Below are 16,606 nucleotides of genomic sequence, written 5' to 3'. Positions count from 1 at the left end.
TAAAAGCAAGTCTTTCTGCGCTCTTCTTCCTCATCTTCTTCTTCCGATAATAAGCCGGGCTCTCATGGAGCATTATACGTTTATGACATCGTAATTATGTGCATGCATGGGAATTACATGTCTAATTTAGCTATAACGATCGTTTTGAGGATTCCAATGAAGAGGTAATGATGCATTGTGGTCATAGCTGCTTCCTGTCATGGAAGGTCCGGGAAAGAAAGTGTTCGAGTGCTGGATGGTTCAATTCCCTCTTGTAAAAAGCGCTGATCTTCAAGTTCTTGCGTGACAATGTTGGAAATACTTGGACTTGTGGATCTTCACCAAGCCATTATTGATATTACACAGCATATTTAGCATGTTGGCCTTTCTTCCGTTATCCAGGCTTCTCCACCTGAGGTCACTTGGCATTTTCTCCACACATTTCCTGTCACCTGTCCTGTCACCTGTCACCACAGTTACCCCAAACAAATCTTGCGACCGTTCTGGACTCGTTCTAGTTTGCTGTATATCCTGCTGGATGCGTATTCGACGAAAGTTCTAACCACAGTGTTATAGGCAGCCACCTTTACCTTCTTACAGCAGTCACCTAAATTCCTATTGGGAAAACCTAGAGTTAATATTTGTAACAAAAATTAGTGTCCGTTTAACCACAAAGATGCCCGTTTTAAAAGCCCTGTTTCAAGGATTGAAGGAGAAGAGTCGGGAATTGGTGCTTAATGCAACCGCTCTCATGGTAACATTAATTTTTCTACAACAGCAGGAAACGTTCAGAAGGACACAGAATGAGCACAAAAAATTATACACAGTAATATTTCTTGAAGCAATAGAAAAATATATAAAAGCACACGTGAGGAGCACACAAACAGCAACCACAGTAACCACGACAGCAACAACAATTAATCAAACACCTTCAACTTTCACACAATTTTAAAAACAGTGCGATTTAACCAGTATAGTCTAAAATGGACTTGCTAGCAAGAAGCTTTACCTTGACTCATCCACGTATATCGGGTCCTCCATGCACACATCCTTTGCGATGTACCCATCAGAGCAATTGTAGAGTGTCGAGTTGGGCCTGCACACGGCGAAGAAGTGTGGCCGGAGCCTTCCACAGGCAAACTTGGCCACATTCGTGAATGACTGGCTCACGCCCATCCCAAAGAGGAAGGCTCCGAGCTTGCGGTACAGCGTTGCGACATATGGGTTATCCATAAACGACTGAGGCCGATAATTTAGGTACCGCACATAGTACAACTCACCAGCGATGATCTGCAAATGCATTTTTTTGTATACTGAATCGAGGCTCGTGAAAGAGCTAACATTTACTTCACAAACAAATCAACCAGACAAACAAAATATATAAAAAGAGGGAGCGGAAAACAAGATGGGGAGAGAAGGGGAAGCACACAAACACAACATTTGAGAGCAGGGAGATGTGTGGAAGGGAGAGGGCTTGGGGGGAGGAGGCATGGGAAGGGGGGGGGGGGGGGGGGGATTAACAACTTTCTAGAAGTTGTTAGAAATAATTAGATTTCAAGCAGGTGATTCTCCTTTACTTTGGAATTGTACAAGTGCTTTATTCACAATGCTAAAAAAAATAACTGAAGTATAAACATCAATGCACAGCTAAACCACAACAAAACTCTGATGACCATTGACCCACAAATAAAGCTCATTCCACATGCAAGTTTTTTTTTTTTAGTTTTTTTTTATTACTAGTAACACTACGGGGGTACCAGGAAGGGTCATTCCTCTCTGGGATATATAGATTACAGTAGATCTAGTGTTGGGTATCCAGAACATTGGAGGGAAGTGGATCAGGGTATCCTGATCCCACCGATAGGCTGAATCTGGATTCGGACCTGAACCAAAATCTAATTGGCTTGTTGTCATCACCAAATCAACTCATCCACCAAATTTTGTCATAATTGATCCACAACTGTTTGAAGTATCAGGCTATATATCGTTTTTGACCCCATCTCTCAATGGTGAAGAATGATTTTAAAAAATACAAAAATTCTTGTATCCGGATCCAGATCTTCACCAAAATCTAATCAATTCATCCTAATCACACACCCAACCTGTCCACCAAGTTTCACACAACCGTGCACCAGTACTACTGGGATTGCAACACGAGATCAAAATCATTTATATTTTTGTAACTGGACTGGCTCCTCCATTCTGTGAATATCCGGGGTACAAGGTTGACCATGAAGTATGGCAAATGTAACGATTACGATTGCAAGGCCTGCTAAACCACGCAGCCATTCTTGCAATCAGCATCGCAGTGAGTGGGACTTTATTTATTGTGATGCACCACCCTTCCCAGAAGAAAATTAATTGGGTGTCTGAGACTGGGCCACACACCTGGCTCACAACACCCGTCTTTGGCCTCATCTAAATATTCTACCCTTATGTCCGTCCCTTGCCTACTTGTTTCCTCCACTCAAACTTTGTATAGATAATTTAAGCTACAATTATACATTTAAAAATAATATTTGTATGATAGTAAACTGGGTTAAGAATAAGCCAAACTCCAACATAATGGAAACAATTGAAAAACATGCATCTCAAATTCCATAAACTCACCGATAATACGGGTGCAAGCACACCCAGGGAGTAGAGCAGCTCATGAGTGATGGTGCTCTCTCGATGGGGATACCGGATGCTTTCATCATCACAAAAGAATCCACGTTGGAATGGCCGCACATACGATTGGTTAAGGACGATGACCGTAAGCCAAGCTGTGGATGACAGAAACAGAGACTTTCACATTCAAACCCACATGATGAAAAGGAATCATCAGCTTTTGCCAAATTATGACAAATCTCATGCTTGACAAAGGTTAGAGTGTACAGACACATTAAGTTAATTATAATAAGCTCTAAATGTTCAATGATAGCACAGAAATCACAAAAGTAATTCGTAAGGACAGGAGCAAATGATATAAACGTGAGAAAGAAAAACAAAAGAAACTACGCATATGTCCACATGAAGACGGCATGGATCTTTGTTATTCAGGAATGGATTTAAATGGCTGCAGTGTTTCCTTTGGCAAGTGATAAAGTTATAAACACGAGGGCATTTCCCCATGATGTGGACCCCATGACACAACCACCAATACAAGGGAATCTTCTGAAAACAAGTTAAAAGAAAAAAATTCATCGTTCTCCAATTCTGATGTACCATATGTTACGTGGTCCCCTCGGTGACTACCTGGTCTCGGTGACCCCCGGACCGTGAGAGGAACTTCGCCAGACAGTGGTATTATATATGCGCTTTCGCAACGCAATCCCTAGGAATTCCACCCAAGAGAAAACTGATTTTCAATGATATATTTCAATGGTAATGATACCATACAATTTCAATGATACAATCAAGGATATATTCCCCGAGCAATCCACCATCCACAATTCACACTCAACAATCAATCCCCTAGATGATTAAGATGGCCATCTTACATACGTGTGTCCCCTTTTGTACTCACGACCCCCTTTGGTCTCTGTCCCTCACAATGTCTCTGGGCCCCTCCTGACCAAGATGATGGTCGGCTTCACCGCACTCGGGCGGTTGAACGAACCCCGGGTGGACGTTTTTCCACCGGGCAGGTATCGTACCGGGAACCAAGGTTGCAGCCCCCTCTTGGCCACGCGAAGCGGGTACTGTACAGCAGGCAAAGCCACACGCCGCTTGCAACGCGTGTTAGGCCCCAACGTGCGACCCGTACGCGTCTTTGTAGACGGTGCCGCGAACGGTGCCAGACGCTGGGTCGGTGCACGGCCACAAGGCAGCTTGACGTGTCCACCGGGCAGGTATCCGTCCCGGTAACTCCTCTCGCCAGACGGGCTCGGGAACGCCGCTTTTCCACACGGCTCAATATCGATCCCACCTCTCGTCGGAGCGGGGCGAGGAAGAAGAATCCTCGTCGCTTCTCTCCCTCGTGTCTTTCTTCTTCGTTTCCGGTCTCTTTTTCCAGAAGGGCTCCTGACCCTCCAACCACAACAACCCTTAATCGACTACACATTGATAAGCAAAGACCTGAATAGTAATTCACATACATTCCCCTAAATATGTAACACTCCCCCCCTTCAAGAAAGAAAGTTTGAACCCAGTGAAAACTTTCTTTGCCGGCCAACTTGGATAAACAAACCAGATAACTCAACCCCCAAATCATCAGTTCCCCTGGGCAACAATTATCACAACTCAAAAATAAAGCATCAAAATTTCACAAAACCCCCAGAGATTTTCAATTGTAATTCACTCTGGACAAAGCACCAGCAACGACATTGTCCCTGCCCTTTACATGTTCAATTTCCCGTTGGACTCCTGCCAAGCCAAACTCCATCTCATGACCCTCTGACTGACTGTCAGTTTCTTGTGAATGAAGGTTAAGGGGTTGATCAAAGATCCAAAGTTAAGCAACTCGATAGTACTTTTTCCGGGAGGCCAAGCCGAGTATTCACTACATGGATGCCTTTAGGAACGTGGAGTTCACGGTTAGTCCGTGCAGGAAAGTTCTCTACATGGACGCCTTGAGGAACGTGGAGTTCACGGTTAGTCCGTGCATGAAAGTTCACTACATGGACGCCTTTAGGAACGTGGCGTTCACGGTTAATTCGTGTAGGAATCTTGGCTCGGCGGCTCCGCCGCATTCAGTGCTTCAGCTTTTCAGAACTTCCCTAATAATTATGGTGGGACCGCTTGTCACTGTAGTCCCATGCATAGCGGTCTCCTTCTCGGCCACTACTTTGACAATCCTTCCTTCGGGAGCTGCCGTAACTCAGGGAGCCTCCATAATAATACTGATTGCGGCCACCACCAAAACTACCGCCCAGTTGTACTCTCCTGTAGACCTCTCGACGCCTACGAAATGCCTTCCCTACTGTTATGGTCCGACCCTCCAAATCCTTGCCATTCCAATTCTTCTCTGCCTCTCTGGCGTCTTCTGTGCTTGCAAACGTGACAAAGCCGAACCCTCTTGACTGTTGCGTTTCCCTGTCTCTTACCAACCGCACTTCCACCAGCGGCCCATATCTGTTGAAGACAGAGGTCAGAACTTCTTCCTCTGTTTTGAAGTTCAGTCCCCCTACAAATAACTTGGTACTTTTGTCGCCATCCCGAGCTGGTGTGGTGTTATTTTCCCTGCTGGGCTCTTTACCAACCCTCAGGTTACCATAAACTTGACCCCCGGCCAAATCATTCCCGATAACCACAGATACACCCTCTACAGGAAGTGTGGCTTGTAAACCGACGGTGACCGGTCCTGACACCAAATCGGACTCCAAATGGATGACATGAAGTGGAGCACTAACACCGCCCCCGATCCCCTGTAAACGAACACTATCCCCCGTTGCCGTCTCCTCGGACCATGGCAAAATGCCTTCAAGCATTAAAGATTGATGTGCCCCTGTGTCCCTCAATATCCTAACCGGTCTCCGGTTAGTCGAGGCTCCATCCAGTGACACAAACCCCTCTGAAATAAATGGTTGGTAACCCTTTTGATGGCGATTTCTCACAATGGCCATTGCATTTGGAGTCGTCCTAGTCGAACTCCGCTCCTGATTTTCCTTTTTCAGGGCATAACATTGGGACATCACATGTCCAGGTTTCTTGCAAAAAGCGCAAGTAGGCCCGGAGGAAAAACTCGTGGTCTGCCTCGGGCCCCCCGGAAAATAAGTTTGTCTTGGGCCCGTAGCCCTCTGATTTCTACCAGTTGGGGTATCATAGTTGTCCCCATAATCATCTCGAGGCCGCCGCCATGTAAGGTCGTTCTCCGCACCGGGTGTTCCATAACTCCCCTGCTGAAGTCTAGGCGAGGAGTTAGGTTCGTGGACCCCTATTCGGTGGGTTAAGGCATAATCATCTGCCATGGTGGCTGCGTCCCACAACTTTGGTACTTTCTTTTCCTGCAGGTACACTTTGATGTCCTCGTGGACACACTGCTGAAATTCCTCCACCAGGATCAAGTCACGCAATGTTTCGAAGTCTTTCCCGACTCCTTTTGACTCACACCACCGATCAAACATGTTTTCTTTCACTCTGGCAAACTCCACATGGGTCTCACTCTCCCTCTTCCTGGCATTCCTGAATTTTTGCCTCTTCTGCTCTTTCCTTTTCTGCTTTCCTTTCTTCTTCTTTGATCCGTTCCTGGCTCCGTAATTGCAACTCCAGTTTCCGGAGCTCAACATCTTCTGGTTCTTCGGGTAGCCACTCCCAGGCTAACTCGTCCCATGTTCCTAATCCCACCATAGATTGTATCACCGTGGCCTGCAACTCTGCCTTCCTCAAATTAGTTCGGACCTCCAAGTTAAAATGTTTGGCCAATTTCAAGAGGTCCGACTTTAGTAACGCTCGGAACTGTGCCTCACTCGGGGTTACCGCAAAGTTCTGTGCCACAAACACCATGGTGCCTATCGTTAACACCTGTTAACCTTCACCCAATACTTTACCCCCAATTTCCCCAAAAATTTACCAATTAATACTTAATTAATAAATTTTAATTAATAAAAATATTATTTTATTATTTTATACAATTTTAGATCCCGGACGTAGACCCAATTGCGAATCCGCAAATCGTAATTTGGACGAGCCCCCAATTCTGTTACGTGGTCCCCTCGGTGACTACCTGGTCTCGGTGACCCCCGGACCGTGAGAGGAACTTCGCCAGACAGTGGTATTATATATGCGCTTTCGCAACGCAATCCCTAGGAATTCCACCCAAGAGAAAACTGATTTTCAATGATATATTTCAATGGTAATGATACCATACAATTTCAATGATACAATCAAGGATATATTCCCCGAGCAATCCACCATCCACAATTCACACTCAACAATCAATCCCCTAGATGATTAAGATGGCCATCTTACATACGTGTGTCCCCTTTTGTACTCACGACCCCCTTTGGTCTCTGTCCCTCACAATGTCTCTGGGCCCCTCCTGACCAAGATGATGGTCGGCTTCGCCGCACTCGGGCGGTTGAACGAACCCCGGGTGGACGTTTTTCCACCGGGCAGGTATCGTATCGTACCGGGAACCAAGGTTGCAGCCCCCTCTTGGCCACGCGAAGCGGGTACTGTACAGCAGGCAAAGCCACACGCCGCTTGCAACGCGTGTTAGGCCCCAACGTGCGACCCGTACGCGTCTTTGTAGATGGTGCCGCGAACGGTGCCAGACGCTGGGTCGGTGCACGGCCACACGGCAGCTTGACGTGTCCACCGGGCAGGTATCCGTCCCGGTAACTCCTCTCGCCAGACGGGCTCGGGAACGCCGCTTTTCCACACGGCTCAATATCAATCCCACCTCTCGTCGGAGCGGGGCGAGGAAGAAGAATCCTCGTCGCTTCTCTCCCTCGTGTCTTTCTTCTTCCGTTTCTGGTCTCTTTTTCCAGAAGGGCTCCTGACCCTCCAACCACAACAACCCTTAATCGACTACACATTGATAAGCAAAGACCTGAATAGTAATTCACATACATTCCCCTAAATATGTAACACATACTCTGTCACAGTGCCTCGGTGCTGCCGAAGCAGTTTCTTGGCCACGGTTATACTGGGCGGTTTGCCATTGCCGTCCCAGCAGTAGTTATGGCAGGAATTTGGAATTTGGCCATGGTGCCGGCAATAACTCGCCTACTCTTCACAAAGGACACCGTGGGGTCTTAAACATCCACCAACTAATGTAAGCAGACAGGAAAACCGTTTAACGTCCATCCGAGGAATGACACACGTATTGATGAATCACCGTGCCTGTGAAAACCTATGAAACAGATCAAACTGAAAAATAGGGGAAATACCCCTGGTGCTCTCCTGGTAGAATAAACAGTATACCGCACTACATAAAGGTATTTCAAATAAATTTCAATAGTTGCTAGAAGACAGGACAGCATGTAGAATCATACTAACCTAATCACAAAGCTTTGAAAAAAAAATTTTTTTTTGGGGTGGCGGGGGGGGCAAGACCCCTCCCCTCTCCCAACCCCATATACCTCCTCAGACCCCAAATTTTCTAATGCCTTGAACAAACATTGGTACATCACGGGTGTTGAAAGTTGTGAACAAGTCTCAGCAAAATTGTGTGTGTAGTTTCTTAGAAAAGAGCAAATACCTATTTTAGGGGGTCAAACGCCCCACACATCCCATTAAACCCTGATTATTTTTTTTATGCCGTGAACAAAGGTTGATGCATAATGGGTGATGAAGGTTGTGGTCAAACTTCATTGAAATTGTGGGTGTAGTTTCAGAGAAAAGACCAAATACCTACTTTGGGGGAGCACCTCCCCATTGACCCCCTTTAGGGTCGATTTTTTAAATGTCGTGAACAAACTTTGGTACATCACGGGTGATTAAGGTTGTGGTCAAGTTTTATTGAAATCGTGTGTGTAGGTTCAGAGGAAAAAGCAAATACCAATTTTGGGGAGGTCAAACCTGGATCCACTTTGACTCCCGGTAGACCCCGATTTCTTAAATACAACAACAACAGGCATTTTAAGGCCATTTTCCCTGCTAGAGCGGGGGTTAGCCTTGCGGTCCCCAACACAATCTTCTCCATTTTGCCCTATTTTCTGCATCTCTCCTTGTTAACCCCCTTGCCCACATTTCTTCTTCGACCATCTTTAGCCAAGTCTTTCTCGGTCTTCCCCGTCCTCTACTTCCTTCCACATTCATTTCCATCACTCTTCTCAACCAGTCACTTTCATCCTTCCTCAACACATCACCAAACCATCTCAACCTGTTCCTCTTCACAGCATCCATCACAGGCTCTATTCCCATCATCTTTCGCAATTCATCATTTGTCTTCCTCTCTCTCAACGATACTCCGCATATCCACCGAACCATTCGCATTTCCACCCTTTCCAGCCTTCGTTGCTGCTCTACGTTCATTATCCATGTCTCGCTCCCATAAATCATAACACTTCTCACACATGCAGCATACACCTTTCCCTTCAGCTTCAACAACGCTCCCCTCCTCGTCAGCACGCCACTCAGTTCCCGAAACTTCTTCCATGCACATCTCACTCGAGCAACCGTTGCCGAGTCTGATCCACCTTCTCCATTCAGCATGTCTCCGAGGTAGCAAAATGTTTTCACACCTTCCAGCTTCACGCCGTCTCCAAGATCCAACTCAACATTTCCTCCATCTGCAGCTCCCTCTGTGCACACCTTGAACACTTCTTAAATTCCGTGAACAAACTTGAGTTGCAACTTACCAAATATAATATGTCAAGTTTTGTCACAACCACATGAGTGGTTTTGTAGAAGTTGCAAATGTTTACGGACTGATGGCCGGACCATGCGCCATCCCATAAGCTCCCCGGAACTACGTTCCAGGGAGCGAAAAACACAAAATTGATTTGTCACTGATTCATCATTAATCAACCCATTCAGTCCATGTTGCCAGTGATAGCCTTTTTTTCCCCCTCCATCAAGTCTAATCTCTAAAAATGTAAATCACAATTTAAAATGTTTACTATCCCTTTACCCTCATTTCCAATTTTCTCCCATACTGCTTCTTCTTCCTCAATACCTTTGTTTCATTATTGGTTAGCTCAGAAACCATTAGTTCATCCCCATCCCCACTCATATTTTGTACCCTCATTAACCCTCCCCAAATTCACCCATCCAGCAAGTTAGTGTTTTCTCCCCTCTCCCTCCATCCACCATTTATTCATTTCTGTCATTTATCTTTCAAGCCCAGATTTAATTTTTAGTTTATATGGAATTGGAATTCCACATAAGGTATTGCCATCGTGCACCATCCATCCGTCTCCTATTTTGACTTTTCCGGCGAAACCGCTGGGCCGATCCACCTGAAATTTGGTAGCAAGGCTCCGCTCCTGACTGGTAACAGGGAATGCAAAGCTCGTTTCAGTCACGTGGCCGGAAGTGTGTCAAAAAGGCCGACTCAGTAAATTCCTTCAAAAATCTTTTTTCCCAGACCCACCAGTCAGAATGCTACCAAATTTGGATCAAACTATTAAGCCAAGGCCCAGATATAAGCTACAGGTCCAGTGGTCCTATTTTTTTCTCGTTGTGCAAAGACAAAGACACATTGAAAACTATAATAGCGACTTGACACACCTGACAATTGAGCAAAGGAAACTTCATGCTCCATAAATGCCCTTATGTTAATAACCTCAAATAATTATCATTTGCAGCGAACGCAATTTGATTCCACACCCAACCACTGATGCCATCTGCTTCTTTGCAGGTCGCTTCTCCCCTTCTCTGTCTCCACCAGCCGTCTTTCAAAATAAAATAAAATCAAATAAAACGTTTGCATTTAATACTCTAACTGAGGAGTAAGGATACAGAGCCATTTCTTACAATGACTGCAAAATTTGCTGGTGAAAGCAGCAGATTTGCAAACTTTTTTCCTTTTTCAAGTGACATTTCACCATATCAGTTTATATAAACAAACATGCAAGAAAAGAAAGATGAATATATATGAATGAATGATCGTTTTAAGGCCATTTTCCCCGCTAGAGCAGGGGTTAGCCTTGCGGGCCCCATGACAATCAATCATGACAAGAAAAGAAAGATGACGAGGCAAAAATGTGACTTGCATTATGTTCTTCACAGAGCAAAACAACCTATATTTAAAATAACTAGTGCGTGCCCGTACGTGCGGGGAGGTAAGTACGTGGACATACGTACGTTGACGTACGTACCAAAAATAAGGCCTCACTGTCCGGAAGTTCGCATATCGCAGTTACGATTAATCACAAATTAGTTTTAATGGCCAATTCTTCAATTAGCACCAACATATTTTGCCATTTTGCAATTTCATCGCAAGGAAAAGCACAAAGAGAAGAGAACAACAAACACACACGTGGTTCCTTCGCTGTAGCTTGACCGTACGTGCAAAGAAAAATTAAAACTTTCATCGTTCCTTCGGTCTTCGCTCTCGTCCTTCGCTCTCGTCCTTCGCTGTTCCTTCGCTCTCGTCCTTCGCTGTTCCTTCGTTCACGTACAAAACGTATGTGTTTGCTAAATAAATTTGTATGTGTTTGCCATAACTTGGTAACCACTTGTCCGATTAATAGCAAACCTTGAAAAGGCACATCCTCAGGTCCCCAGCAATATACCTGGCAAGTTTCACTTAGATCGGCCCAGTGGTTGTCGAGAAACAGCGGTCACAGACATACACACAGACAGACACACAGAGATTGCTTGCATTATAGAGAGATAAACGTTCAGGAAGATGTAACAAAGGGTACCGAGCTTCTTCTCTTGCATATAGGACGTGGCTGCTGGTTTGCATCATTTGCTTGAGAGCACAGCAGTGGCAGCTCATTTAGTGCCCCGGTATATAGGGTAAAGCAGGGATTTCTGGAATTTGTCGATTCGGTCGGGATTCAAAGCCAGACTAGACAGTTCAAAGCTAAGCGCACCAAAGCGTATGTACCCATGATAATAGGTTTGTATGCATGCTTTGCTGACTTGGATAAATTAGCATAAAATGCCATTTGCCTCTGATGGAAAACAAATGCTGTCACACACATCAAGGTGGCGTTTGTTGTGGCCTCAAGGCAGGACTCGTACAATTTTGAGCACGAATAACCATATAAATAAGCGTGTGGAAGATATCTTCTCGAATGGTCAAATTTAGAGCACAATTGCTTGCACCGAGGAACTGAATGAGTCACATCACCTTCACTAAATGTGAATAACTTATTGTAGACAATAGAAAAGCAGAGGCAACACTCCCCCTCCCCACACCCTCACTCCCCTGAAAAAAACAGCATATCGAATAACCAATAATAACAACTAACTAAAGCACAATGGGCCAGCAGGGGAAGCTAAAGAACAAGGGAAGGGATAACGTTAAATGGGGGAGAATGAATTACCAGGAGAAAAAATAACAAAAGCGATAACACCTGATAGAAGGATGTTGGAAGAAATGGAAGAGGAAGAACAGGAAAGAGTTTAAGTCGACTTGGAGAGGTGATTATTTGTTCACAGCTGTGGCTACGTGAAGAACCAATGTTGTGGCAATTCAGACCCATACAGACAAGCGGTAGAGCACAGATGACGTCCACGGCACTCAAAACACCACAGTGCATAGAGGGAGGACTGGTACAATATTTGATAAACAGAATCAGATGAGTTTTGTCATAATTCATCCACAACTTTTTGGATATCGTGCTCTATATTGTTTTTGGCCCTATCACTCAATGGTGAAGAATCAATATGAATTTCCAAAATTCTCGTATCCGGATCACATCTTCACCAAAATCAAATCACTTCTTCCTTGTCACGCACACACCATGTCCACCAAGTTTGGTCTGAATCCTTCCAAAGGTTGTTGACATATCGTGCTATGTATTGTTTTTGGCCCGATCTCAATGGTAAAGAGTCTCTTTAAAAATTTCAGTTCCAAATTGGGATCCAGATCTTCACCAAGATCTAATCATTTCGTCCTTGTCACATACCCAACCTCACCACCAAATTTCGTCCGAATCCGTCAACAGCGTTTTGAGATATCCCGTTCACAAACAGACAAAGACAAACACAGTCAGGGGTGAAAACAACCTCCATCCACCTTCAGTGGTGGTGGGAATCAAAATAAAGACCAATTATTGCACTGCATCCCAAGAAGGAAGTAGGACATCATTAATAACACATGCACACACACCTCTCATAGTATCGATACCAATTTCAATTCATAAACGTAATAACTGCAATTATTTATCACCCAAAAGAACAAACAAAACAATAAAGAGCAATCAGAGATTGCAGACCCTCACCAGGATGTGTTTTCAGTGTTTTTTCAAAGCTTGTGTTAAAACAAATATTGTGGCAGAACCACGTGACCAATGATGTCATCATTTTTTTCCTCCACCAATTTATCCCTACATGACGCAGTTTTGTGCTTGTTGAATTATGACGTCATAATGGAGTGACTCTAGAATTGTGACTATGACATCATCATTAACATATTTTATTCCCCATGGAGAGTTCTTTACATTGAGCCATGTCTCAATTTTTTCTTTTCAGCGCTTTCGGAGATATTGAGGTACAAAGTTTTTCGGTTTTTCCAAGAATGCGGCCGAACCACGTGACCTATGACGTCATAAGTATTTTTTTAAATTATACAGGTGGAGTTGCACCTATCGTGAAAATTTCCTGTCGATCGGACCAACGGTTGCAGAGAAAATCATATTTATTCTGTGCGGACAAACAAACAAATGAAAAATCACTCATGGAGCGACACTTGGCAAAACAGAACAGAGCAGAATGGCACTCAATAGAGAATCCTTTTGACTTCACAAATAATTGGTGGTTGAATTCAGTGACCTGATATGCAAATCCAATTCAAATTTCAAGTCAATCAGATGAAAATTGAGGCTTTTAGAAATTCAAAAAGTGATTGACCTTTGGCCTATGTTGACCTTTTGGCCTATGCTGATCTCAAAAATAGTTGGTGGTTGAATTCAGTAAGCCGATATGTAAATCTTATTCTAATTTAAAGTCAATTGGATGAAAATTGAGGATTTTAGAAATGTGAAACCCCTCAGCCCATGCATGGTGGAAACCAATTTCAAGATGGCTGCCGTGGCGGCCATATTGAAAATCGCAGCGCGCCCATTTTCGAAAAGAACCTTCCTCTACTCAACCCCAACACACTGCAAAAATGGATTTCATCGGACAAGCCGTTCTGCTCGAAATTGATGGAAACTAAAAGTTGACGGACACCCGGACGACAACACCCCTTAGCCAAATTTGGGCTGAGGGGTGAAAAGTGGTTGACCTTTGGCCTATGTTGACGTTTTGGGCTACGATGAACTAAAAAATAGTTAGTGGTTGAATTCAGTTAGTCGATATGTAAATCCTATTCAAATTTCAAGTCAATCGGATTTAAATTGAAGATTTTAGAAATTTAAAAAAAAGTAGTTGAGCTTTGGCCTATGTTGACCTTTTGACCTCAAAAACATAGGATTTTGTCGGACCACGAACTCTACCATTTGGTGAAGTTTCGTGAAGATCGGTTTCAAATTGTGACCTGTCGGCAAGTATAAGTGAGCGGACAGACAAACACACACAAACCGGAGTGATCAACATACTTGGGGAAAAAAAAAATGTAAAAATTTGCCGTGACAAACAACTCAAATGCAATAGCCTCTCCTCCTGGGAGGGTAATAAAATGCATTCACTTGGTTTAGACATCATGTGTATCAAGGATTCCATTTTCTTCACCTTCCCTGAATGACCGGCCCTGTTAGTGTTACTACATTTTCACAATCTACACAAGTAGAGATATCAGTGCAAGCTGCAAGGCAACCCGCTGATAAGACTTCCTTGAATGCAGGTTTTTTTGTTGTTGTTCCAAGAACTCTGTGCATGTTCATAAATCATAATGCTCGCTGTTTCACGTTTGTGGTGGAAGCGTCATCGACAAGCAAGTTGCCTTCTTGTATCCACCCATGGCCTTCGAGAGGGTCGTTTTCAAAACTTCACTTGTGCATCACCTTCCCCGCAATCAACGTCTCCGACACCTGCTCCACAATTTTAACGTCTCTTAACACCTTTCACGATTACCACAGACCGTCGCAGCCGGTTTTGTTACGTTGGTTCAGCCAGTGTGCGCCGGCTTTTCGGTACAAGGAAGAATGGACGATAAAACAAACGGTGATTCATAGGTTTTACCTCATAAACCGAGGGACCATACGATCTTCAAATCACGGAGACCAATTGTATCATGTGCGAGTACATCACCAGCTCACGACCCCACGGTGTCTCATTACCATTAGCATTACGAATGGTCCCAAACCCACACGGGGACACGCGAGGGAAGCTGGCAGACACAAAAACAATGGGACTGACCGAGGATCAGACAGAGAACGTCCAGGCAGATGGAAACGACAGGATGGACGCGCCCTAAGTCCATACCGATTACCGGCCAACTAACCTGTGCCCGATGGCAACAGATAGGTGTGCACACCTCCACACCATTCCGCAAGACTAACCCACGCCCACTCTAACTAAAGCCACACCTTCCTCTTAATTGCACATCCATTCTGTCGATTTAGCAAATATTATTTACACTTTTAACTGAAAGCATCGTTCAAATAATCAAGATGTCGTTTTGGTTTCAAATAATAAAAACCGACAATGACACTTAGCCACTTAGGTTATACACCGCTTCGAAATGTACGTACAAGCGAAGCGGTGCGATTGGCGGTTGTAGCTACCAGAAATGTATTAGTAGTTGCTTCGGTTTTTCGAGCATAGTATTATGACGCCAAATAACATTTACCTGTGCGTTTTAAATATCTTGTCATATATTCAGAAGTAATAATTGGCGTCCACATCCATCCTTGACAATGTTGTGGAACGTCGGCTAATGACGTCATTTTTTTCTTCTTCCGACCTTACGTCTTCACTCTTCACGTTTATTCGCTGTTTTCTCCGCAACCGCTTGAGCAATTGGCACGTGACTTTCAACATAGACAGCCTTACCGACCCATGGATATTTTTAAACACTTACATGATTAATGGTCAATGGATGGTAAATGCGGCGAGCGTTTCAAAAAGTCTATTTTCTGTAAGCATGGGTTGCAGGGTGTTTCACGTATCAGGAAGAAACAGCCTCGGACGCGAACTGTTCAATGGATCCGAATAAAAGGACCTTAATATTAAAACAAAAATGTTCCCTCTAAGACAAAGAAAAATGAACAAGAGGAGGAAGATTGCACTTTTGGAGGGGATCGGGATCGAAGAAGGGAATCAAAGGGAGACCCAAAGCGCTAACTAAAAATACGTTTCTCGGCTTCCACTGGAAACGACGAAATCGGCTGCAATTTTCAGAAGTAAATGCTTTGTACATCGTGGTTATGTGTTCCAAATTCCAGCAACCTCTGTTTATGCATTCTTGAGTTTTGTTAAGAAAACCCTCTTAAAAATTCTCCCGCGATGAAGCTCATTGTGATTGTGAGGCCCACAGGCACTCACTCACCGCAGGCAGGTTGGTGGTCTTTCTGTCTTCTACCGACTCCTCTCCGGCCTTGCTCCCCCAGCTCTCTCTGTGCTCTGTCCCCCAAATATTCCTACAGGTCGCACAAGATCTGCCAGAAACCCTCTTCTGGTGAAACTGCCAAAATCAAGACTCTCTGCTCACCTTCACTCTTTCATTCCTCTTTTCTCTCGCCTCTGGAACAAACTCCCTCACTCTCTTCAATCCCACTCCTCCCTCCAGGTCTTTAAAACAGCTGTTCACCACCATCTCTTATCTTCCCCCATCCAAAACTTTGAGCTTTTCTACCCCCGTTAATTCACCCCAGATCCACCTTGTTTGAAATACCAACTTCTTTCCTGGAAGTCCGAGCAGTGTCCATGTGTTTTATACCTCCCCCATACACCCCCACCTGCCTTCCCATGCCTCATCCCACACCCCCCCCCCCAATTCCCATGCCTCCACCTCCCCCATTCCCATGCCTCCACCTCCCCCATTCCCATGCCTCCATCCTCCCCCCCCCCCCCCCCCAATTCCCATGCCTCCATCCTCCCTTCCCCCTTCCCATGCCTCCATCCTCCTACATAGGGGCGTCCTACATCTGGCAAATAAAATACATTTACTTCTTCATGCAGCTATACTGCTATATGAATC

At 44.6% G+C, this 16,606-nt stretch overlaps 1 protein-coding gene across 1 annotated transcript in view; it reads right to left on the bottom strand.

Annotated features, from left to right (window-relative positions):
* The window catches only part of LOC137427791 (phospholipid phosphatase 3), a 46,563-nt gene extending 31,574 nt beyond the window's left edge, over window positions 1-14,989 (bottom strand). Inside the window, exons 1-3 of the mRNA XM_078776347.1 lie at window positions 14,824-14,989; window positions 2,590-2,744; window positions 989-1,269 (exon numbers count right to left, since the gene is read on the bottom strand). Coding sequence (XP_078632473.1) covers window positions 989-1,269; window positions 2,590-2,744; window positions 14,824-14,887 — 500 coding nt within the window. The 5' untranslated portion in view covers window positions 14,888-14,989. The remainder of the gene's footprint in view (window positions 1-988; window positions 1,270-2,589; window positions 2,745-14,823) is intronic.
* Between the last annotated feature and the right edge of the window lie 1,617 nt (window positions 14,990-16,606).

Source organism: Myxine glutinosa, chromosome 1, assembly GCF_964187855.1.
Source record: "Myxine glutinosa chromosome 1, kmMyxGlut1.1, whole genome shotgun sequence".
Taxonomy (NCBI): domain Eukaryota; kingdom Metazoa; phylum Chordata; class Myxini; order Myxiniformes; family Myxinidae; genus Myxine; species Myxine glutinosa.
This window is presented reverse-complemented; position numbering and strand designations above follow the sequence as displayed.